We start from the raw sequence: 26,515 nt of genomic DNA, 5'->3' as shown, positions 1-26,515 counted from the left end.
CCAGTGCTAGAAACTTGAAATTCGGACAGTAGATAAGATTTGTGACGTAAGGTATCAATAAGGAAGGACATTTTGGATATTCGAAGAAAGAAAAGGGGAATGGGGTGGAAATTATTTTAATAAGATGGTCATCTCTTAGAATCCCTTGAAGTTAGAGTTGAAATTTGGTATTTGGATTTCTTATTTAAAATAATTTGACACTCGTTCAACGTTTTCTGATACTTTAGTAAAATAGGAAAGAGAAAGTTGGAAATAAAAAGGTGCGGAGATTAGAATTATTATAATAAGATATCAATACCTAAGAATCTTTGAAGGTTAGAAACATGGAATTTGGTATATGGACTTCTCACTTAAAGTAACTCAATACGTATTTCAGCGTTTTTGATATTTTACCTAGAAGGGAAGAAAAGAGACGGAAATAATAATAATAATAATAATAATAATAATAATAATAATAATAATAATAATAATAATAATAATAATATTATAAGATGCTGATATCTCGGGATCCCTTAGGTTAGAGACATAAAAGTTGGTAGTTTGATTTTTCATTTAATATAATTAAACATGTATTTGAACGCTTTTTGCCACTTAACGTAGAAGGGAAGAAAAAGATGTGGAGTGGTTCATTAAAATGCCTTACGAGGTATTTGGATTTAATGTCAGCGTTCTAGCTACATCTAATTCTATATGAAAGACATAGAAGGAAGAACACAAAATATTGTGCCACGGTAGCACGTATGAGAATTTGCTATATTCGTGCGAGGCCGTATACCGAGGAAACTGGGGCTCTGGGAGCGAAGCGCCTCCTAGGCGAAATCTAGTATAATGTTATTGTTGTTGTAAGCATAGTTAGAATTATATTATGTTTCTAAAAATTACATTTAAGAAATTACCCAATAAAGCCAATTTCCAACCCCTGTTCATAATCTGGTCTAATGCTTTTTTCTTTACATACTCTATTATACCGCTACGAAAGCGGTGTATTCGGACGAAGTATCCTATACGGTGCTCATGATGCCGGGTTCGATTCCCGGTGGGGGTACATTTGAAAAGTGGTTCGGACCCCACTATAATCAGGAAGTGCACGTCTCCTTTAGCCGCTATGTCATTACCGTGGAACGTTAAGCTGAAGAAACGAACCAAAATACCCTATGCGTATACTTTCATAACAGTGTCCTATTGTCTTCTTGCTCTCTCCTGTTTAAATGAAAAATTTCTAAATGTACCAGCAACTGAATTTCTGTTACATCTATCTTTAAATACATCGATTGAGTATAGCTGGGAGCCTTTCTTAAGAAATGAACAATTCCATGGACACATACGTCAAGGTTTATCAGTGACTCCCAACGCCTCGTGAATCCTGGGTTCTATACCAATCACAGAAATGTTTTCTTCACCTTTAATACATCAGAAGATTTTGGTATGATTTATGTAGCCGCAATCTGAACGCACACTTAAGAAAATCTCAACAATGTTGACAAACTGAAATCATGGTGAAATTTTGAGTGTCGCTAAACGACATCCAACAACGGAATCCAACAATATTTTACCCTCAGAATATGTTCTTCTCATAGCGCCATAGATCAAAGAGTATGTCCCTCGCAGAGAGGACGCTGAAAAATGTCAGGGATAGGGGTCGATGACTGGAACATACCCTCGCATTCTACTGGATAGTGAAATCGATAGATTTAGGTCAAACTTCATGTTTTCTTGCGATCACTTTAGTGCAACAAAGGGAAATTATATTTGTCTACACAGAGGATAAATGGGAAGGGCTTAGTGGAAGATTAACAGATGAATGCCACTGTCAATACATTATTTTCTTTTGTGTAAGTACTGTACAAGACAGCACATCTGATATGTCGCCGTGACTATGAAGTAAAGTGAATCATGACACAGCTACGCCTCCGAAACGGAAGTACGTGTTTAATTTAACTCTACAGAAAGAATATACTTTCATTAAAAAAAAAAAAAACTTACAAATTCGGGTCCTAAAATGGAATCTGAGAATCAGGTATACACCCCCATCCAACCCCGGATTCATATGCGTTCCATTCTTGTATATTAAAATTCTGGTCACCTTGAGGCTAAACTCATCTTCCAGGAAGCGAACCGCCCCTCCCAAACGATCCTTCTAGATCCGTTAGTGAGCTGGCATAATAGCGGCGTTTTTTTTTTGTTTTTTTTTTTAACCTGGCAGTAATGTTCAAATTCGAGCAGTTTTCAGCAGGAACAAATCACGTAGTCAGATTGTGAAATTTTGAAAATGTCCCGGCCAACTTGACGCATATTAATGAGTATCATTGTCATTCCGAGTTCTTTCTGCGCTGTTATATTTACCTATCAATCACCAAGATCTTAAAGAAAATACCTCTTTTAATGTGTACAAACGCTTTCAGTTCTATTGTGTTTCTTCGGCGAGATCCATAATACTTTTCGTATAGACGTCTCTGAAACACGCGGTCGTCGTTTATTAAGGAAGCATGTTTGATGTTGTACTGAATTGAACAAGCATTACTAGTAACATTCAAATGCTATGAAGGAGGTAGCAAAAACACTACCTGAAACATATATGAGGAAAAGTCAAAAAGTTCCCGGAATTTCCGCTGCTTTCCTGCTATTCCCCAAGATCAAAAAGGGCCTTAAAGGTAGCCGTTTTTCCATTGTAGAAGACATCCAAAGCTACGTCACAGCTAAATTTCGGAACATACCAAAACAAGACTTTCAGTGTTGTTTCCAGCAATGGTAGAAGCTATGGAACAAGTGTGTGTGAGTTCCCAAGAAGCCCATTTTGAAGGTGATTAAGTGGATGTGTATCTATATTGTGGTAATAAATAGTTAAAACGAAATACCGAGAATTTTTCGACTGCTTCTCGTATAAAGTTGAAGTAAAAGTAATTATGTAATATTCACATAAATCGTAAACTCATGTGCAACCCAATATGTACTAGTTTGAGAAGGGGAGGCGCTCTGAAGGTGATGAGGTTCAAAATGTTTAAATTTGTCCATTTTTTTATTGTTTCGTACAAAGTACTTCCGTCATTTCCTAAAGCGCGCGAATTTTACAAGACCCTCCCTTTTTTTTTTTTTTTGGATGACAGGGATCAAAGGACTCGCGGAAAATTCGACCAAGAGCTTCTAATCCTATTACCTCTCATCTATATAACCGGAAGGGGCACTAGGATTTCACAAACAGCACAGGAAAGCACAGGTGGCACCTTTTTGCTCAAATTTTTGAACCACAACTGGGCCTGATTTTCTATGTAAACCCCTGGTTTGAGATTTAAAAACCAATACTTGGATTGCGTTAGAAAATACATGAGGATTACCACATGTGCTTCGAATATTAACGGGGCATATCCATGGATGAACACTGGTGTAGACAAATCTTCTTCATGAAATTTTCATTGAAATTCGAACCTCATTTTCTTATCTGATACTAGTACAGTGCAATTAGGTCTGAACCCGGACATTCAAAAAAAAAATGCCGAAACCTCTTCTAAAATGATCATAATACACTATACAGTAATTCAGAGAAAGTTCCAAAAAATCCCGCGTCGGGTTCGGTCACCATGGGCGCCATATTGGACAGTCTATTTCGAACAACAAAAGTTTTCGTGGAAATCATAGCATTCAATTTAACTGACTATAATACAACTTGTAAACACAGTAGAGATATGAACCATACCTCGTTGAAAATTTATTTAATTAGTTGTTCATGTGCAAAAATTTTGGAAATTTACATTTTCTCGAAAGGAAGAAAAAGGAAATTCTACAAAATTACTCCGAACAGAAGTGAAAAATTGATTTTTTGGATTTTTATTACAACATTGTAGAGAGATAAAACAAAAACAATCCGAGACCTTTTCTAAAATGATCATGGCACTCTATTCAGTAACTCAGAGAAAGTCCAAAAAATCCCGCGTCGGGTTTGGTTACTATGGATGGATGGCCAATTTCCAATACCAAAGTTTTCGAAGAAACGTAGCATTCACTTTAATTGACTATAATACAGGTTGTAAACACAGCATAGATATAAACTATACCTCATTGAAAAGATACTTAGTTCTTATTGTATAAAAATTGAGGAAATTTTCACTTTCCCAGTTCCAGAAACTTTCTCAAAGCAGAAGTGAAAAATTTTGTTTTGTGGTAAATCCACAGGAGCAGCGGACTTCCAAGTTGGTATGGAACATAGATAACTATTGACTATCTTCAAACCCTAGTGTAAAGTGTCCATGTTAACACCACGCCATTGCTGCACTTGATAAAAGACTCGGAGTGACTGATCACGAACGGCTCCTGTTGTAGGAGGAAGTACAGCTAAGTTAAACTGCAAATGTATAGGCTGTTTGGCAATTGTCTTCTCATATAGTTGGTGGCATAAAATGTCCAAGTTCCCGACATCTTTGGCTCATACCGTGACAGAAAGAAAGATTCACCAGCTTAAGCCACAGCTTCAGCTGACGCTCGAGAATTATTGAAAATACTTAGTTTCTCTCTAGGTTCCTTATTACTCTAAATTTTTGTAAGCAGTGATTTTGCCTTTTCAATAAATTGACGAAACTGAATCGCATCTGTGAAGCCGTGTACAATTAGAAAAAGTCCTTCACATCACATATATCATCTTGAATTGTTCCAATATGGTGAATCTTGTCTGAGCAAATCTTCAATGGACTGGCATCATCATTTATAAAGATATATCTGGTGGAGCAAGGGCAACTAGAAGAACTAATAAATCTTTGTCTTTACCAATCAAAATAACTCTAAGGACTTTATTGGCCTCTGTAATAGCCATGGTTGCAATCAGCATATCAACATCTACCTTAGCCTGGAGTACCTTGCATCCTGATTTGTGGAGATGCTTACTCCAAAGATGGCTGAATCTTATTTTGTTGCTGTGATATAGGAGAAATTCAGTATGCCCTTCAATAACAGTAATATTATCTTTTAATTCTATGGCTACGTGGCAAGTCTTACCTGCATGTCGCAGATGATCCTCATCTTTTGTTCTTATACCTTCGTTATTTCCATCAAAAACGACGAGACTTTTTCCGTAATATGTAACAACGCATGCTGTATATTGCTGACATATTTCTTTGAACGTGGCTGGACACTGCAATACAACACGATGCAAGAGATGCCCACCATCAACTACGTAGGATACACCCCGTTTTGCGACACCACTTGTTGTTTTCTGGGTCGAAGCTCAGGACAAAACGGATATTGTCGAAGATTTTGTACCTTCTCTCATTAGACCTCCTTCATAAAATAAGGAGAGAGGATACGCAGATAATTCATATTTGAAGGTACAAAATGTCTCAGAAAACTGTTCTTCAGAGCTAACTGTGCATACCATAGTGTGCAGAAGCTTGTTTGGGTTTACACACATTGCTTCATTACGCAGAGGTACTGATCTTGTTACGCTGCCCAAAGACTTCACACTTGACTTGCGTTTCAGATGAATTTCACTGAATTGCTCAATCTTCTTCATCACAACATGTCTAACTTCTAATGCTTTATCACAATTTACATTTTCATCTACTAGCAAATCAGTAGATATTGATGATCTCTCGAATGGTTTATGTTCTTGGAGCCGGTTGATGAAACAGACATCTTCGGCGTCACGAGTTTGACGAGACTCTCGCAAGTCAACATGTTGTTTGGAGGAGGTGGTAGAACATCAGTGGATTTCTCCACAGCTTCCACTATTCTTGAATATGCAGGCATGGAATGAACCCAAGTAGTAATAGTTGAAGCAAAATTCCTCGTCCTCAAGTGAGGCTACCACTATTTTTTATAGCTGTCATCAAAGTCTGTTCAATTGTCAGGTCACTCCAAATTCCGCACCAAAACTTTTCACTTTGTCTAACTATAAAGTTGCTTTGTTTTACAAACTTCGAGAGTTCTTGTTTCAGTAAAATATACTCTAGTTTTACAGGATCTATAGCTGAATTCATGATAATGTTGATGTAGTTCTGGTTAAATGCAGGTCTTGACCCGAAGGTTCCTAGGGCAAAGTAAACCCTTGGTGGTTTGCCATTGCCTTCCATAGGATGGTGATGACTAAGTGGATGAATAAGTATGCGCTATTTAAAAAAATGATCAATATTACAACCACTAGAAAAAGTCTTAATCTGAGAATTGGATTGACTTTCTGACTAAACTAGAATTAACCAATGCTTTCGGATGCATGTTAATTTCTTCTGACTATTCCTACATGCAAGGACTATATAAGTATACAAGGGAGCCCATGTTGTGATTTCCAGAGGGAGACAAGTATAAGCAACATTTCATATATAGTTTCAAATTTTGCTGTAACTATTCTAAAAATTCTATTGGGTTTTCGATCTTCCGAAGTACAATTTCCATTAGAGGGGGCGGGCGCCTTACATTGCCACCCCTGATAGGCGCCCTTGTACGTATATATTAAAATATCCATGAAGTTATCGTAAATTTCCTGTTCATTTCTCCAAACAAGCTAATATTTAAGTTTGTAGAGGTTATTGAAGTCTTTGCAAATACTTACCCATTGATAACTTCACTCAAAACTTGTGGATGCAGAGGTGAAAATCTTACAATATGGATCAAGAGAGAATTTAACGCATTATATGAATCTTCAAAATCCCAGCTTTTAGGAGATATTATATTATATATTTTTAATGTTGTACTAAGAAAGGTGTTGCCAATAATTTTGTGCATATTTTGTTTCAACTCCTTATATTGTTGTAATAAAAATCCAAAATCACAAATTTTCACTATTGTCGTGAGAAATTTTGTAAAATTTTCCTTATTTCTCTTTCGGGAAAATGTTAATTTCTTCAACTTTCATACAATAAGGGCTACTAATTAATTATCTTTTTAACGAGGTATGGTTTATGTCTCTACTGTGTTTACGAACTTTATTATAGTCAGTTAAAATGTATGCATTGGTTTTCACGAAAATTTTGGCATTGGAAATAGGCTTCCCAATATGTCGGCCATAGTGACTAAATTCGACGCAGGATTTTTTGGGACTTCCTCTGAGTTACTGATTAGAGTATCATGATCATTTTAGAAAAGGATTTGGATTGTTTTTTTTTTTTTTTTTTTTGTTTCTTCTCCCTACAATGTTGTAATAAAAATCTCAAAACACAATTTTTCACTTCTGTTCTGGGAAATTTTGTTGAATTTTCCTTTTTTCCGTTTTGGGATAATGTAAATTTCCTCAATTTTTATACAATAACAACAACTAATTAAGTATTTTTCAACGAGATATGGTTCATATCTCTACTGTGTTTACAAGTTGTATTATAGTCAGCTAAATTGAATGCTAGGTCTCCTCGAGAACTTTAGTATTGCAAATAGGCTACCCAATATGAAAGAAATAGTGATCAAATCGGACGCGGGATTTTTTTGCACTTTCTCTGAGTTACTGAATAGAGTATCATGATCATTTTAGAAAAGGTTTTGGATTATTTTTGTTTCTTCTCCCTACAATGTTGTAGTAAAAACTCAAAACTGAACTCTTCACTTCTGTTCTGGGAAATTTTGCAGAATTTCCCTTTTTTGCCTTTCGGGAAATTGTAAATTTCCAAAATTTTTACACAATAAGAACAACTAATTAAATATGTTTTCAATGCGGTTTGGTTCATATCTCTACTGTGTTTACAAGTTGTATGATAGTCAGTTAAATTGAATGCTATGATTTCCACGAAAACTTTTGTTGTTGGAAACAGACTATCCAAAATGGCGGCTATAGTGACCGAACCCGACGCGGAATATTTTGGGACTTTCTCTTAGTTACTGTATAGAGTATCATGATCATTTTAGAAAAGATTTTGGCTTGTTTTTTTGAATGTCCGGGTTTTGCCCTTTTTTGGTCTAATTGCACTGACCTATATTGTTTGTTATACGGATACGAGGCCTCTTCTGGAATAAGGGCACATTGGCCTATGTGCCCTTTTTCCGGAAATCATTTAAAACGAACCTTCATGTTATACTGTAGGTGCTGTGAAAATTTCGTCTCGATATCTTTATTTTTGGCACCGTGGCAATATTGTTTTTATAACCCTTTGCATCACTATTTTGGCGCACAGCTGACATTCAAACTCTAGTAGCGGTTATTGCTCTTCTCCTTCCAATATTATTAACCTACAAAATGTGGCACTAGTTTAAAATGGATACTAAAAGTAAACCTGTGTATAAGAAGATCTGTATAGCTTATAGTAAAACGAATTTGAATCCTGAAGATTCAAAATCTAAAAGAGTTCGTGGTGAAAAATTCTTCAACTCGATTAAGAATCAATTACCCGCTAAAATGTTCTCCTTGATTACTCAGTGTCGTAAAAATTAGTGCTAAGAGATTTTCCCTTCATACTCAGCAATTTCTATGATTCCTTTACAGTGGCAAAGAAAAGTCTCTTCAAGATTCGTTCCTAGCTTTGTGCATGGATATGTCGGAAAAACCAAAATGTGCTCGTGAGTAAAAGAAACCATGCTCTATACATGGCTGTATTGTGTTAAGGATGGTGGAATGGTTATCGTAATGTGTCAGAAATTGAGAGATATTGACCCTAAGCCTTTCCCTTTCGTTGGAGTGAGCGAACAGAAACAGAAAGATGTTAGGTTCTTAATGAAGCTCTTATCAGCTGAAGACACCGACTGGGTTAAATTTATACTGAATGAGTACGATTAGGAAAAAGTTCATAACGCATTTATTACTATGTGCTGTTTTGTTTAGAATAAATACATTATTGTGATGCATTAATAGTGCTTTCATTATTAATTTTGACTCAACAAAGATTTTCGGAAAAAGGGGACATAATATTCTATACAAATATGTTCATAAGTATATAAAATAGTATATATTTTCAAATTTATTACAAGCTATTTATTACTCAAATAGATCTTGTATATTTAGAAAACTGTAATAGTTATTTGCAAGCTTATATTCTTCTTATATGCTCTGGTAAAATCTTTAAGGCTAGTTTTCTCTATTCACGAAAACGGTCTATGTGCCCTTCTCCCGAAAGTCCTCCGTTGTCTATCATCCTCTTTGTGTTCGGTTATTTGTTTATTGTGGATTCGAATATATTGCAGTTCGATGTTGTACAGTCCGCGGCATAAAATTTGTTACAAAAATTCTAAGTCCAAATGAATAACAAACTCTTGCCCAGTTTTCTTATGCATTCCCGCAATACATGTATCAATCGATTAGTTGCTTCTAGTATTTATTCCAACTCATCCCCGTCCTCCACCTCTCCTTGTCTACAGCAGTGTGTGAGACGTAGTACACTCTTTCCATTCAGCTGAAAAAGAAACAGGAATCAAGTTTACAACGTTATAGCTTTAAAACAGTCCTTTCCATTCGTTTGTTCTGAAATATTTTTAAGAGCCTAAATCAAAGGAAAGTCACACAATCTTCCCAGAGCTTCATAAATATCTTTAGTTTCATTCTTTTCTTTCTTTAAAGAGTGCAAGCTAGTAAGATGCTCCATAAGAAATCTATGGAAATTGCCAAGAGCTCTAAAATATCTACGGACAGAAACGAGTTTTATTCAATGATTCATTTAATTTCTTTTCAGTAAGTTCAAGCAAATGTTTCAGAGGCGTCATTTGGGCAGGACAGGAGAGTGTAATTCCCCCTCTCTTGAGCTTCATAAATACGTATTTTTTGATCAAATGTACAGTAATACACTAATAAAAAGTGAAAATCTTATGTAGCCGGAGAATCTCTTCCCCCCCCCCCCCCCGAATAAAGTCTAAAAGACACTGGTTTTAACAACAAACCTATAGAGCTACGATAGCACATTGCTAAAGAGCTTACATTTGGTTTCGAGAGTCGAAGGTTTGATTTCAAGCCATATGACTTCCTGGGTGACATTGAGAGAGAGAGAGAGAGAGAGAGAGAGAGAGAGAGAGGGATTCAAGTATGGAGACAGAGAGGGATGATTTGTATAAACAGATTTAGAATTGGGGAAAAAATGATCGGACATCATTCGTATTATGAAGAAAATTCTGATTTTGTGAAAGATAAGAAGGGAAGTTTTCGAACTGCGAGGATCACATTAGGCAGTTGTCGAATTAATGTGGAGAACTCTTTTTAGAGCATCAGATGATTACGAAAGGAGAGAAAGATCTTCAGAACTGAGGAATTAAGATTTTAAAAATTCTAGTTTCGGCGACGGGTTTCGAACCACGAACCTTGTGTTTATCGAACCAGGACTTTATCCATTCTGCTACGGAGAATTCTATTACTGGTTCACATACGTTTCCCTTAGCTGCGTTGAAAGCTACCTTAAGGGGATATTCCAAAAGTTGACTCGGTAGATGCGCCGTTGAGTTAGGACGTAAACCTCTTGTAACTTAGTTACAATGTGCAAAATGAACTTCCTCTTCTTCACGACACTTTTTAAAGCTTTAAAATTTGTTACTATTGTTTTAATTAAGTTACATTTGATAGAACCATCTGATAAAGTAGTGGCAAGCCCTGTGCGTCATTGTCTGTTACGTGAATGGTTAATGTAAGTTACTCCTACGTGGATGGTCCGAGCTTCAATCAAGACCATTCTTTTTGATTATTTTATTTGAGCTACGCTCATACTGTATATTCCACAAGTTCAATTTTGAAGTAATGTAGTCACAGCTAGTTTAATTCGAAATAATTTTCCAATATTATATTTGTTACTAAATTTACATGGCACTCCTCACTGTTTGTAGCCCTGCATAAATGCAAAATTGTTTTAAAAGTATATTTTACTTTCAAGTTTTATTGTTTTTTTAATTGTCCTTCAACTTTATTTTATAAATATTTTCTATTTCTTAATTATAACATATTTTCTATTTATTCTATGTTACACGTTTATGCAGGCCTTTGCAATCAAGAGCTTTTGCCCCCACGAAATCACTACTTTTTTTTTTTTTGTAAATTATATCTAATTTTATAGATGATGATAGCAGGGGCGGATGCAGGGGAGTGCGTTCGGGCGATCAGATCCCCCAGAAGAGGGAACTTTTTATACTTCTTATTTTAAAAATAAAACATATCCTAAGTATTTTTCATCTTTGTATTATAAACTTAAATTAAAACCTAAAGTAGATAGGCCTTACTTTCTTAAGAAAGTTAATTCTGCAGAAGAGCTACTTCTCTTTTTCTAAATTTGATTTTGTCTTTTCTTCTCTTTCTTTATTTTTTGTTTGCAATCCGCTCTTACCTTGATTTGACTTCGAACGACCGCCCCTCCCAAACAATCATCCTGGATCCGCCCCTGGATGATAGACATTTTAGTAAAACATGCCCTCAATCGCTGAAATAAATTCCTGTCAAGCTTTCGATCGATGAAATAAATTTCTGTCTACGGTCCTGCAAAACAGTGACGATTTTAGGGAGTGATCAGTTAGTAATGCCTCCCTGGAGCAACGACACTTCCCCAGAAGTCATATCTCCGATAATTCAGAATGTGATTTGTGCATTATCACTTTTCACTCTCAGTGTCTTGAAACGCACCAAAAAGGAACTGTTCTGAAGTATTTACTGGTTCTCCCTATGACCCCATTTCAATATGGCCAACCTTGGACATATAAACATCTGAAATATCACCTTTTATGTCAGTGATCCCGAAAACTATCCATTCGACACAAATATAGGATATTTTCGATTCTTTATTCCTGTCACCCTCCCATTGTCAACTCGAAGCCAATCAAGGCTTATTTTGGACTTACGCAGCATCCACAGTGTCACTTTTCATCTTTGCACATGAATTCGACACTAATTTCCTTCGTATTTGACTACTTTTACATGTCACCTTCACCTCTTGGTAGGGATTTTTTCAGTATCTCGCCCCCACAACTATGGAGAAATTTCAACCAACTAAGTATAATTATAAATTATCATTTGAAACACAACAGTACGGGTGATCTTTTTCGCAGAGGAATTCGTTAACTACTGTTTCAATATCAATGTATTGGCTTTTTTTGCGGTCCATGCTGAAGATTGCCAAAGGGCTAAACTTCATTCTGTACTATTGTGCTATGAATATAGTGGTTTAATTCACTGAATACTCGCTTAGATGATGCTCTCGTTACAGGAAAAGTGAGATACAGTTATAAAAGAAAAACGAAACGAAATATTTAAGTTTTACGTCCCACGTTATGCCGACTACGCTAATGGAGACAGTGATGATGAGAAACGAATGAAATCGTTTAATGAAGAAAGTGGGAGGAAACTGGAGAAACCCGAGAAAACTCATGCACACGGTGTTTGTCCATAATAAAGTTCATTCAGCGCGAGCTGGGATCTAACCAAGGACCCCATGCACCGTGGGTAAAGTTATAAAAGAATAGGTGTCTAAACAAATACGGAACACTACTATCAATGAGAGTTGTATAAGATTAGATTTTTATTTATTTCATTCTAAGTTGAAATTTCAATCAATCTTGATCTTCATTACTGTTCGAAATCCGGACTAACCAGTATTCCCTACTAGGGTAAAGATTAATTGATCGCCAACAGAAATCCAAAATCCTCTGTATAACCCCACGTTCCATTATTCCATATACACAATTAAGAGTCCAGCGTAACCTACCAGTTAATAAGTTTTCTTCTTATTATTATTATTTTTAACACCTCAAAAATATAGGCTCATTATTGAACCACTGATTGGAAAAAGGGAATAAGTACATAAAAATATTTTTTCCACTTTTAAGCTTTTCTCACCAATTGCAAGTGCTACAATACAAGATTCTTCTTGTTGTCTTAGAGTTTGTCAGTTCTTTTGCTACAATTAATCAGTTATACACGTGTTGAAACAAATACAAATACGCCTCGGGAAGGTTTTTTAGCGTTTCTGAAAACTTAGGTCTGATGTACTTATTCCCTTTTGCTGGAAATAGTTGCTGCAAGGACGTGATAAATCTTTTCGGTAGACTTCACAGTCTATAGCTCCTTCACAACTTCCTTTTCATCTAAGGCTAAGTAGTTACATTTTAGACATTGAGGAAAAAGTGTGAAATTAATTAAAACCCTTCAAAGTGGAGTTACGAATCTTCAATGGACCCCATTTTGCTGTTGGCCTCGCTCAACGCACTCCCATCACTGTTCAGGGTGCACGATGGAGTTTCTCCCTTTTAGGAATACTTTCTAAGACAGTACTAGTTTTCTTTTTTTTTTTTTTTTTACAGCTGTTTCAATTGAGTTGTATTTGCTAGAACTGTCGGTTAAAGGAAACAAAATAACCTATACTCAAACACAAATCATCTCTCTAGAAGCTCTAATGGAAAACGAAACGAATAGTCGTAAACATGTTACGTTCTTGAAGAGGAAAACAGCAAAACATTGATTGCACAAACGTATAATGGTATCATTTGCTTGCAAACTTAAAACTTATAGAAGTTGATGGCTTGTTAGGTGAGGGGTTAGTGAACAGGACTTTTGTACTGGTGGTCCAGGGTTCGAATCTCGTCCGTTCTTCTTACGTTTTGTTTCTTTAAGCTACACTGAGTTTGTTCATTCCAATTCTTTAAGCTTGAATTAAATCTAATACCAGTTAGTGAATTAAAAGTAGCTAACATTATTTTCAAATACGAGACGTTATTACATGCTTGTCACTAGCTCACAATACTCAACTTTGACATAAACTCTTGCAGCCTTCATTTAACTCATTTCTTGACGTGTTTTGTTACAACCCTCATGAATCGTGGCGAACAAAATTGCTTTACCAGATAATGGTGACTGCTTTGAACCAAATGACAAGTATGAGAATTAAACGTATCATATCTGTAGTTTGGTGTGGAGAAGAAACCAAATAGCGAACGAAAGGTTTAAGAACAAGCACGTTATTAATATAAACTATGCCAAAGATTATTGACTTATATGATTAAAAAACATCGAATGCAATTGTGAAAGAACGAAAAATACTAACTTAGAATTTTGTAACTGGAGGCAAGGAAATTAATTTAAACATACTCAAACATACCATTTAGCGCATATAGAGCGTGGATCTGTGCTCAAGGCGCTAGCTAATAATCTGGAGGTTCTCAAGTCGGAACCATGTGTGAATATTTTGTTTAAATTTAGAATTTTTGGTGATCATTAGTCGGCGATGACACACGTTTAATTGTCTTAAGGTATTTGAATATTTTGATCTTTCAATATTTGAATGATCAAATCTTCAATACTACTACTACTACTACTACTACTACTACTACTACTACTACTAATAATAATAATAATAATAATAATAGTTATTATTATTATTATTATTAGTATTAGTATTATTAGCAAAGTAATTCAATAACACGTTAATATCTTTAATTATTTCTCGATAACTACTTGAAATTAAGACGTCCTCGAATCTAAGTCGCATCCCAGCCCCCGCCAAGTGAACTTTGTGGTGGACAAACACCGTGCTCGTCGGTTTTCTCGGGGTTCTCCCGTTTCCTCCCACTTTCTTCATTCCACCATTTCACTCATCTCTCATCATCACCGTCTCCTTTAGCCTAACCGGCATAACTGTGGGACGTAAAACTTACAGATTTCATTTCATTTTCGAATCTAAGTCGCACCCCGATTTCGCTGGGCTAAATTAAAGAAAAATAGTAATATGTTATGGTTTTACTATTACTAAAGCACTCTTTGATATTGGTCATTTTCGATGATTTAATGTATCCCTTTCCCCTCTCCATGTTGGGGGCAAGGTATGACAAAAATTATTTCAGGTCCGAATGTCATGTACGTTGAAAATTTGATCGAAATCTGTTGGATGGTTCAAGAGTTGTTCTATTTATTTTTATATATTAATCTCCCCTTCTGTTATCCTCTCCTATGTTCTACCGTCAAAGTGAAAATATTAAAACAAAAGTTTCTAGGCCCGAACGTCGTCTATGTTGAAAATTAGATCGAGATCAGTCAGGTGGTTCAAGAGTTGTTAAGTTTTATTCATTTTTATAGATATCTCCCCTCCCCTCCTCCTACCCTACGTTCTACCATCAAAGGGATATGATAAAAACCACCCCAGGTCCGAACCTCATCTATGTTGATAATTTGATTAAGATCAGTTCGGTGGTTTAAGCGTAATGAAGTCACCAAGACAGCTTTTTTATTTTTATTTTTTTTACATAGTCCCCCCTTCCCCTCCCCTACATTGTGCCGTCAAGGCAAAAAATGAAAACATCCCAGGTCCGAACCTTATCTATATTGAATGTTTGATTGATTGGGATCAGTCGGATTGTTCAAGAGTTATTAAGTTTTATTCATTTTCATATATTTACCCTCCCCTCCTCTTCCACAAGTTCTAATATCAAAATGAAATAACGAAAAGCTTCCCAGGTTCGAATTTCATCTATGTTCAAAATGTGATTGAGAACGATCGGGTAGTTCAAGAGTTATTCACCACCGAACATTGTCACTTTTATTTTTATATTTATAGCTGTTATGTATCTTCCCGCTCCTCTCCATCCTCTACGTTATTCCGTCAAAGTGAAATGGTAAAATCCATCCCTCGCGTTAATCGAGACGGGGACATATAGCCTCATTGCTGACGTCCCCATTAATCCCCCTACTCATACCCTTTAGTGTGTTTAAGTTAGTTTTTTTTGTCTTCAGTTGCAAATTTCTAAGTAATTTTTTTTTGTTTCAAAATTCTCGCATTTCTTGTATGATAATACAAGTTAATAATCTTTGACTTGTTTTACATTAATAATCTGGGTTGTTCTTAAACCTTTGGTTTCCAATTTTGTTTTGTCTCTACACCAAACTACAGATATGACAAATTTAATTCTCATACTTTACATTTAATTTCAAAGCGGTCGCCATGAACTGCTTAAAAGCACTTTTTCCGTCACGAAACACCCAGCAGAGGGCGTACGATATCGTCTACAGCAATGAGAGGAAACTCCGCCTTGTGACGTGACGTCACATGAAGTACGTTCCGTTCAAACACCTAAGCAAAGCTATCATTTTGCTTCTGGTGTGAAAATGGCTCACTACAAAGCTTCTGTTAAAAGCACCTTGATTGCTTTAATTGAGCATGCGGGCATGAACTATAGCGAGGCAGGCGCGAGATATGGCGTTAACCGTGCTACAGCACGGAGGTGGTGGAGAAGATATGAGGAAACAGGAGATGTAAGACGTAAAAGAGGAAGTGGGCGACAAAAAGTTTCCTCTGCCGAAGAAGACCAGAGTGTAATTGCCCAATGCTGTGAGCACCCTTTCATGTCTGCCCGGCAGTTACGAGAGGAAACCAATTTCCCAGGCGATGTTACGACTGTCCGTCGTAGACTCAAATCCTTTGGTTTGAGATCATACAGGGCAGCTGTTAAGGAGCGACTAACAGAAGACCACATGGTTGACCGTCTGGCGTTTACACAGTTAAATATTGCACGTGTGGGGGACGAGGTCGTTTTCACAGCCGAAAGATATTTTCCAGTGCAAACTTCGGGCCGAAGCGTGTTTACCGCCCCCCTGGAAAAAGGTATGCCTCTGAATACGTTTCCCGTTCTGGTCGAATGGGACATGTAACTGTCCACTGTTGGGCATGGATATGCAAGGCTGCAAATTTCGGAGGAATCTACAGGATTCCTGGTCGCCTAAACGCCCACAAGTATGTGGAACATCTGGATGAAACGCTTCCGGAAATAAAAGCTCATGTAGGTGACGGCATATTATATTTGCAACAGGACAATAGCTCGATACATAATTCAAATGTGGTTCAGAAATGGTTGCAGAGGCAATCTGACGTCGAAATAGTTGACTGGGTTCCTCATGGAGCAGATCTGAACCCTATTGAAAATATGTGGGCCTCTGTGGCAAGAACATTGCGGGAAACCTGGTCGAACAATCCTCCACGAACATCTAATGATCTTTGGGAGCGTGTTGAAGATGCGTGGTCAACCTGTTGCACCCAACGCTATATCTCTCGCCTGGTAGATTCAATGCCACGGCGTATGGCAGCTGTAATCGAGTCCCAAGGGGACTATACACACTATTAATAAATGCTCGCCCACAACACCATCAGCCCTCTCGAGAGCTACCTAATTCGACCCACTTATTAACACAATTTTATGAAGTACATTACGCGACACCAGTGAATGTAAGTGTCTCAGTATGTTCTGCATTAATAAAGAGGATAACGTGCGAGACTTGGTAGCCGAGTGGTATTATGCTTGTTATGTAAACCAACCGTGGGACGTAAAACTTAAAGATTTCATTTTGTTATGTAAACCAAAACCGCCTGTAACAGTGGTTCGAATCTAGTGAAGAAGACCCCTACTTTTTATCACCAGGGATATTTGCAATACGCCTTCTGCTATGTCCGCCTTCGTACGGTCTATTATATGACACATAATGTGGACCGCCATAAGTTTTTACTTAGTAAACAATTTATAAATATATGAACAAATACCTAGGTATATTAGAGTAACAATGGAATATAGTACTTTCGTCCGACTGACGTCGCTCTGCAAATGTTCATTATATTACACCGGAAGATGAATTAAATAAAGACTGGAAAATTTGATATAAAAATTGATACGTAATAAGTTAAAGACAAAATATGTAATTATAATCTCATATTTGAAACTAATTTCGACTATAATTAATTCTCTACCTGCTTTCATAAATAATCCAAACCAAACTTCGAGGTTTGGAATGCACAAACTAAGTGTAGCTAAGAGAAAAAAGTAACAAGAAGAGCAGAGATTGGAACCCACGACCACCAGCGTAAGAATTCCTTTTACTAACCCTTCATCTATCAAACCATGACGTGAACATTACTTTTGTAAGTTATAAATTTGTATCCAAGAAACACCATTAAGCGTATGTGCAACTACTGCTATGCTCTTTTCCTCTTCAAAAGCGTAACATGTTTAGGACGATTCGTTTCGTTTTCCATTAGAGTTTCGAAAGAGATTATTTGTGTTTGAGTGTAGGATCTTTAGTCTCCTTTAACCGACACTTCTAGCAAATACAACTTAATTCACACAGCAGTTAAAAAAAAACTCGTACTGCCTTAGAAAGTATTCCTAAAAGCAGAAGCTGCTTCATGCATCCTGAACAGTGACGTAACTAACGGCAGTGCGTTGAGGGAGCCCAGAGTAAAACGGGGCCCATTGAAAATTCGTAATTCCACTATTTTTCCTCGATGTCTAAAATGAGACTACTTTAGCCTTACATGAAAAAGAAGCTGTGGAGGGGACTGCGAAGTCTACTGAAAAGATTTATCACGTCCTTGCAGCAACAAATTTAAGTTTTCGAACAGTAATGAAGAACAAGATTGATTGAAATTTTAACTTAGAATGAAATAACTAAAAATCTAATCTTATATAACTCTCATTGATAGTAGTGTTCCGTATTTGTTTAGACGCCTATTCTTTTATAACTTTACCTATGGTGCATGGGGTCCTTGGTTCGATCCCAGCTCACGCCGAATGAACTTTATTATGGACAAACACCGTGTGCATGAGTGTCCTCGGGTTTCTCCCGTTTCCTCCCACTTTTTTCATTAAACAATTTCATTTATTTCTCACCATTACTCTCTCCATTAGCATAGTCGGCATAATCGTGGGACGTAAAAATTAGATATTTCATTTCATTTTTCTTTTATAACTGTATATCACTTTTTCTGTGAAGAGAGCAACATCTAAGCGAGTATTCAGTAAATTAAACCACTAAAACCTATATTCATTGCACAATAGTGCAGATGAAGTTTAGCCCTTTGGCAATTTTCAGCATGGACCGCAAAAAAAGCCAATACATTGATATTGAAACAGTAGTTAACGAATTCCTTTGCGAAAAAGATCACCCGTACTGTTGTGTTTCAAATGATAATTTATAATTATACTTAGTTGGTTGAAATTTCTCCATAGTTGTGGGGGCGAGATACTGAAAAAATCCCTACCAAGAGGTGAAGGTGACATGTAAAAGTAGTCAAATACGAAGGAAATTAGTGTCGAATTCATGTGCAAAGATGAAAAGTGACACTGTGGATGCAGCGTAAGTCCAAAATAAGTCTTGATTGGCTTCGAGTTGACAATGGGAGGGTGACAGGAATAAAGAATCGAAAATATCCTATATTTGTGTCGAATGGATAGTTTTCGGGATCACTGACATAAAAGGTGATATTTCAGATGTTTATATGTCCAAGGTTGGCCATATTGAAATGGGGTCATAGGGAGAACCAGTAAATACTTCAGAACAGTTCCTTTTTGGTGCGTTTCAAGACACTGAGAGTGAAAAGTGATAATGCATAAATCACATTCTGAATTATCGGAGATATGACTTCTGGGGAAGTGTCGTTGCTCCAGGGAGGCATTACTAACTGATTATTCCCTAAAATCGTCACTGTTTTGTAGGGCCGTAGACAGAAATTTATTTCATCGATCGAAAGCTTGACAGGAATTTATTTCAGCGATTGAGGGCATGTTTTACTAAAATATCTATCATCCAGGGGGCGGATCCAGGATGATTGTTTGGGAGGGGCAGTCGTTCGAAGTCAAATCAAGGTAAGAGCGAATTGCAAAAAAAGGAAAGAAAAAACAAACAAAGAAAGAAAAGAAAAGAAAGAAAAGAAAAAAAATAGAAAATGAGAAAAAGCTCTTCTGTAGAATTAGCTTTCTTAAGCAGGTAAGGCCTATCTACTTTAGGTTTTTATTTACGTTTATAATACAAAGATGAAAAATACTTATGATATGTTTTATTTTTAAAATAAGAAGTATAAAAAGTTCCCTCTTCTGGGGGGTCTGATCGCCCGAACGCACTCCCCTGAATCCGCCCCTGCTATCATCATCTATAAAATTAGATATAATTTACAAAAAAAAAAAAAAAGTAGTGATTTCGTGGGGGCAAAAGCTCTTGATTGCAAAGGCCTGCATCCTGTGTATGTCCCTGCTGCTCTGAATTGTCAAAAGCGCCTCTTCAAAGGTAAGACATAAAATATAAATAATAAACGTGTAACATAGAATAAATAGAAAATATGTTATAATTAAGAAATAGAAAATATTTATAAAATAAAGTTGAAGGAGAATTTTCAAAAATCAATAATACTTGAAAGTAAAATATACTTTTAAAACAATTTTGCATTTAGGCAGGGCTACAAACACGTGAGGAGTGCCATGTAAATTTAGTAACAAATATAATATTGGAAAATTATTTCGAATTAAACTAGCTGTGACTACATTACTTCAAAATTGAACTTGTGGAATATACAGTATGAGCGTAGCTCAAATAAAATAATCAATAAGAATGGTCTTGATTGGAAGCTCGGACCATCCACGTAGGAGTAACTTACATTAACCATTCACCTAACAGACAATGACGCACAGGGCTTGCCACTACTTTATCAGATGGTTCTATCAAATGTAACTTAATTAAAACAATAGTAACAAATTTTAAAGCTTTAAAAAGTGTCGTGAAGAAGAGGAAGTTCATTTTGCACATTGTAACTAAGTTACAAGAGGTTTACGTCCTAACTCAACGGCGCATCTACCGAGTCAACTTTTGGAATATCCCCTTAAGGTAGCTTTCAACGCAGCTAAGGGAAACGTATGTGAACCAGTAATAGAATTCTCCGTAGCAGAATTTATAAAGTCATGGTTCGATGACCTCAAGGTTCGTGGTTCGAAACCCGTCGAAGAAACTAGATTTTTTAAAATCTTAATTCCTCAGTTCTGAAGATCTTTCTCTCCTTTCGTAATCATCTGATGCTCTAAAAAGAGTTCTCCACATTAATTCGACAACTGCCTAATGTGATCCTCGCAGTTCGAAAACTTCCCTTCTTATCTTTCACAAAATCAGAATTTTCTTCATAATACGAATGCTGTCCGATCAGTTTTTCCCCAATTCTAAATCTGTGTATACAAATCATCCCTCTCTGTCTCCATACTTGAATCCCTCTCTCTCTCTCTCTCTCTCTCTCTCTCTCTCAATGTCACCCAGGAAGTCATATGGCTTGAAATCAAACCTTCGACTCTTGAAACCAAATGTAAGCTCTTTAGCAATGTGCTATCGTAGCTCTATAGGTTTGTTGTTAAAACCAGTGTCTTTTAGACTTTATTCGGGGGGGGGGGGGAAGAGATTCTCCGGCTACATAAGATTTTCACTTTTTATTAGTGTATTACTATACATTTGATCAAAAAATACGTATTTATGAAGCTCAAGAGAGGGGGAGTTACACCCTCCTGTCCTGCCCAAATGACGCCCCTGAAACATTTGCTTGAACTTACTGAAAAGAAATTAAGTGAATCATTGAATAAAACTCGTTTCTGTCCGTAGATATTTTAGAGCTCTTGGCAATTTCCATAGATTTCTTATGGAGCATCTTACTAGCTTGCACTCTTTAAAGAAAGAAAAGAATGAAACTAAAGATATTTATGAAGCTCTGGGAAGATTGTGTGACTTTCCTTTAATTTAGGCTCTTAAAAATATTTCAGAACAAACGAATGGAAAAGACTGTTTTAAAGCTATAACGTTGTAAACTTGATTCCTGTTTCTGTTTCAGCTGAATGGAAAGAGTGTACTACGTCACACACACTGCTTTAGACAAGGAGAGGAGGAGGACGGGGATGAGTTGGAATAAATACTAGAAGCAACTAATCGATTGATACATGTATTGCGGGAATGCATAAGAAAACTGGGCAAGAGTTCGTTATTCATTTGGACTTAGAATTTTTGTAACAAATTTTATGCCGCGGACTGTACATGGCCATGAATTGTTATTATGTCATTTAATTAATAATGTAGTTATTCATGAACCATCGAATGGGTTAAATGTTGTGTTTGTTTTGATTTTGATTTTCTTTCTCTTGTTTTAGGATTCACCCAATTCAACAGATGAATTTATTGAATTGACAGCAATTCCTGTGCCGAGCTCAAAACCCAACAATGAAGTGGAAGCTAATTCGTAAGTTCAATATAAAATATTTGTTAATCATATTTGTTTAAATTTAAAAAAATAATTTTCACGAAATGGAAATTTCAAAATTATTTAATTTTTAGTTTTGGCAAGGGCATCTATCTAAGCTTATGAAGCATAAGTAGCAGTCTATTTTAGACAGTAAGGGTCTAAGCGACAAGCAACACAATAAAATGAATTTTAAAATATTTACTGTTGATTTGTGAGTTTAAGGGCCGTATGCATAGTTATCCTGTGGTTTACTTAGGGGCTACGTACGGGACACTTGATAATTTGCGTTGGAGAGTTCTCCCAGGGTCAAACAAGCCCGCAACCTCCCCGTAAGTCAAGGGGATGGCTAGGAGTGCTTCAACGTACCCTTTGGTAGCCCGTAGCAGTTTCTGTTGTTGTATAAAATGCGTATGCTCCGTGCTGACAAAATATTTGAGTATGCTAGTGAGTTTACTGAATTCGTTGAGCTGATTAAGCGATAATAAATGACATATATTGATGGCAACCAATTTAAAAATATATATACCATTCCTGACAGAAGATTGCAGGATATTTTGCTTCCGCTCGTACAAATATTGAATACAAGATCAAAGAGTAGACTAACAAGTTCTACCTGAAATAAAATAAGCTAGAGATACTTGTTACAATATTGGTACCGTAGTAGATTTTAGATTAGATTGTAGATTAGCTTAAGAATTTATTTTAGGGGACCAGTGGTGATTAGAAAGATCAACCGGGGGGGGGCGAAGAATTTCTCCCCAAGAACCATGACATTTCCTCAGGACCACATTATCTATCTCGTGCTCAATGTGAACCGCAGTATAGTGAAATCGCCACCCCCCCCCAAAAAAAAAAACTTTTGTATTATCACTGATGGGAAAAATTGATTCAACAGTTATACATACGTATTTCATCGTGAAAATGTTATTCTAATGTCTTTTACATCCTTCTCCCTGTTGGTGTTTGCCTACATTTCTCAGTTAGCATAGGGAAAGTTGAGGAGCGCTACCATCCTTTTTTTCCACTTATGATCTAACGTCTTCTGCATTCTTGGTTTCTTACCTGACCAGACCACCAGCCGCAAAACTAGGTTCTAGCGACCACCAACTACAGATTGATGCATATTTTTTTTAATACTAATTTGATCATTATTCGAGCAAACAGTTTTACCAAATTTTGACACATTTCTTACATTTTCAGGTTAGGTTAGAGCTTTGTATTTCTTTTAGCAAAACATGCACTATATGAAGAGCTCCATTACTACTTGCAGACTGACTTCAGTAGGGCTCAGTATAAATACAGTGTGGGCGTATGACATAAAAACTACAGTACATAAGATACGAATCCATTTGTGCTATGTGTCTAAAAGCGAATGCTACCTGAGTTATGGTAGGAGCGCATCAGGGGGCCCCGAGTGATAATGAGCGGGTGCGTCTATAGGGAGCAGGCGCGTCAGCGATGGGGGTATACGTATATACGAGGATAGTGGAAGAGCACACTTACACATACAATACATTCATTATCACTTAAAATTCATTTCAATATGCTGCCATTGATGGTAATTACCTATATTTACTCTCTTATTCCTTCACGAAAAATGTAGGGCTTCACATCGTATTTTACCTATAAACTTTCTATTTCGTAGAAGTGACTGCTCGAGTGAACCCCTAATTCGCTTACACGTATAACCACCATCGCAAACTCGCACGTTCTCCCTACGGACGTACCTCGACTATAGCCCTCCAGCTTCACCTTGGCATGAACCGTAATAGATACAAAAAATTGCTTGTAATAAGCAGCTTGCACAGTTTGGTGCGTGGTTTTGAGATGTGTTGCTTTCACTATATGTATGTATGTGTCTTATACAATTGTAGGCAATTGGATGATAACACTCTACGAATAAGTAGATACGAAATTTTACGCTATTTGCATGGAATTTTCCCCTAAAAATACTGTATTCATAGACAACTTTTATGCCCTCCTAAGGTTAACTTTTACTGGCAAATTGTTTAGAAAATACATTCTCAAGAATACTATGGGCTGATTTTGTCAAAAAAAAAAAAAAAAAAAAAAATCTAGTGGGATCTCTATTCTAAAGGTACAGCCTCACACGTTTTCTAGGTACATATCCTTCTTATTTCTTTTTGCGAGTTAACAGACTTTACCTGAAAATTAAAAAAGAAATGTATTCCTAATCAACACCGTTATTTTTCCGCCTTTGCAAGAACAAAGTTCAGAACATTTATTTCATTTTTTATTTCTTTTATATGGCATATATTGTATCCATGCAGTTGCTGCTTACGATGTAAATTCTTTATCATAGTAGAATTGAGCCTCGGAGTTTTACCTTCAACTTTTTTCGGCAAAATTTTAGCCTCGCTCGAGGAGTGACTAGACCAATCAGCCCTCAGTGTTAACCGTACCTGAGGGATCACTTTGGAAGCTTTATGCATCGCACAGTCAAGGGGAAGGTTGAGAAAGCTTGCAGGTACGGTTCGTCTAGGGGAGCCCTACGTGGTCGACTATGCATATGGCCCTAAGTACAATGACTACGCGAGTAACAAAAAATGTCGTTGTGAAAGTAGTGTTTTACTATCAGACTACTCACAAGTTTATTTAATTTTATGAGAAACTTATTCTACAATTTTGTTTAAAATAATACTGGTAATCCAGAAACACCAAATTCGTTGATTATTTGATGGGTCAAGCTGTGATTCGGATTGTTGCGAATAGCTGAATTTCATATGAAATTTTTTAAAGTCGAAAATGACAAGAATCCTAAGTAACATATTAAAATTGTCATTGGTGATTGTAGATTAGTGAAATTAAATAATTTATTTAGTTTATTTTTGTCCAGCATAATATTATAGTAGTATTATTGTCCAACATGATATAGAATTTGCATAATAGTCACTACATTAACATATTGATTGCATATGTATATTTGTGGTTTCTCGTGGAGAACACTTGACAATATTTATAACATCACATTCCTAACATCAAAATATTTCGCGTAAAGATATTGAAGTAACATTCGTAAAGGTATTTAGTGTAATACAGTAAAACCTGTCTTCAACGGACCCTTTATTAGACGGAAAACTGTCTTAAACGGAAATATTTCATGGTCCCATGAATTTTGGAGTGCAAAACGTGTAAAAGTCCCTTCATTAAGCGGAAACTGTGTTATGCGGACAACGGAAAGCAAAATAAATCTTTAACGGAAAATTCTGAGTTCCAGGCTGCAGCCTTTAGAACTTTGTAAGAGGGTAAATATATACATTATATGTCTGCGATAAATTCCTCGTTCTTTTGTTAAATTTTTTTGGGCATTGTTGACCTTCCTCAACCACTACTCATATTCACCCCCCACAATTTCTGCTTAATCCCCTCACCTTTATCAAGAATCATACGGAAAGTCGGACAGGAGAAGACGAGATGGAAGAAGACGAATACGGTACCGAATTCGAAAAAGAGTGTAGAATAAAGACGTATCAAGATGCTCTCAGAAGTTTAAAGGAACTGCAACAATTTACCTTACGAAAAAAAAAATACTCTGATTTACTTCTCAGACTAATAGTGTAGTTTCTCAGGCTAAAGTCTATGCGGAAAGTCTAGCAGCCAAGTAGCAATGTATAAAGAAAACTCTGCTTGACTATTGGGAAAAATAAAGAAAGCATATGCATAGCATATTTTGTATTAATTTTACACTTTTTGTGTATTAATTCGTAGAAGAAAGAAGTACTGTGATTGAAAAAGGTACGTACAACGTACGTACAATATTTTCTCAGTATGTCCGTCATAAGCATGTATTTTTTTTTAAAGCAACGTTTACCTCCATTAAGCGGAAACCTGACTTTAACGGAAATTTTTCCCAGTCCCGCTCGATTCCGCTGAAGACAGGTTTTACTGTATTTCATATCTTAATTTCTTAATAGTTTACATTTTATAAACCTCTCTGGTGGAGAGAAGCACGTCGTTTCCAAGTATATTTTGTAGTGATTTGATAGACTAAAGCTCTAAGTGAAAAAATACACAAAAGTTAGGAAAAAAGAAAAACGGTTATTGTGGTTTTGCTATTGGTTTATCCACTATGTGACAACGTCGCCAGTGTTGCCAAAATGTTGATACAAAATGTCGCTAAATAGGAGATGATATGACTCCAATCTTGGGTGAAAAGGCGCTAGAAAATTACATTCGTGAAATTCCGTCTTTCTCTCTTTCACTCATATATATATATATATATATATATATATATATATATATATATATATATATATATATATATATATATATATATATATATATATATATGTCTGTGTACGTGTGTGTGTAAGAAATATGTTCTATTCAAGCCAAAGTGCTGTCTACGCTACAAAACCGCAAATGAAAGAATCATATGTAACTAACAATAAAGTCAATAGGCCTCAATACTTTTAACTTCATGATCAATTTCATTTCAACGAAATCAAAAATACTCACGATTCTTGCTTGCTTTCGGTAATATATTATTAGTACTAGTAAACGGAAGCTCTGCAAACTAAAGCATATTAAAGGTTGGAGTTAGTCCCCGTTGTAGGCCAAGAGATAACTACAATCAAAGCGGGAATATGGAGATAAATGCTATGTGTTTTCCC

The 26,515-nt window shown here is 36.2% G+C and overlaps 1 protein-coding gene and 1 long non-coding RNA gene across 4 annotated transcripts in view; one reads left to right on the top strand and one right to left on the bottom strand.

Moving 5' to 3' along the window:
* LOC145662765 (proton-coupled amino acid transporter-like protein pathetic) overlaps positions 1-26,515 on the top strand; it is a 1,517,009-nt gene that overhangs the window by 334,260 nt on the left and 1,156,234 nt on the right. For all 3 annotated transcript variants that reach the window (XM_081728636.1, XM_081728638.1, XM_081728637.1), the window contains one exon: positions 21,790-21,878. In XM_081728636.1, the coding sequence (XP_081584762.1) occupies positions 21,790-21,878 (89 nt within the window). The remainder of the gene's footprint in view (positions 1-21,789; positions 21,879-26,515) is intronic.
* Positions 1-26,515, bottom strand: part of LOC145662767 (uncharacterized) — a 219,259-nt gene that overhangs the window by 175,893 nt on the left and 16,851 nt on the right. The gene's annotated exons all lie outside the window — the stretch shown is intronic.

The sequence above is a fragment of the Thermobia domestica genome, chromosome 10 (genome assembly GCF_964235325.1).
Source record: "Thermobia domestica chromosome 10, izTheDome1.hap1.1, whole genome shotgun sequence".
NCBI lineage: Eukaryota > Metazoa > Arthropoda > Insecta > Zygentoma > Lepismatidae > Thermobia > Thermobia domestica.
Note: the sequence above shows the minus strand (reverse complement) of the source record. Positions and strands in the feature narration are given on the sequence as shown.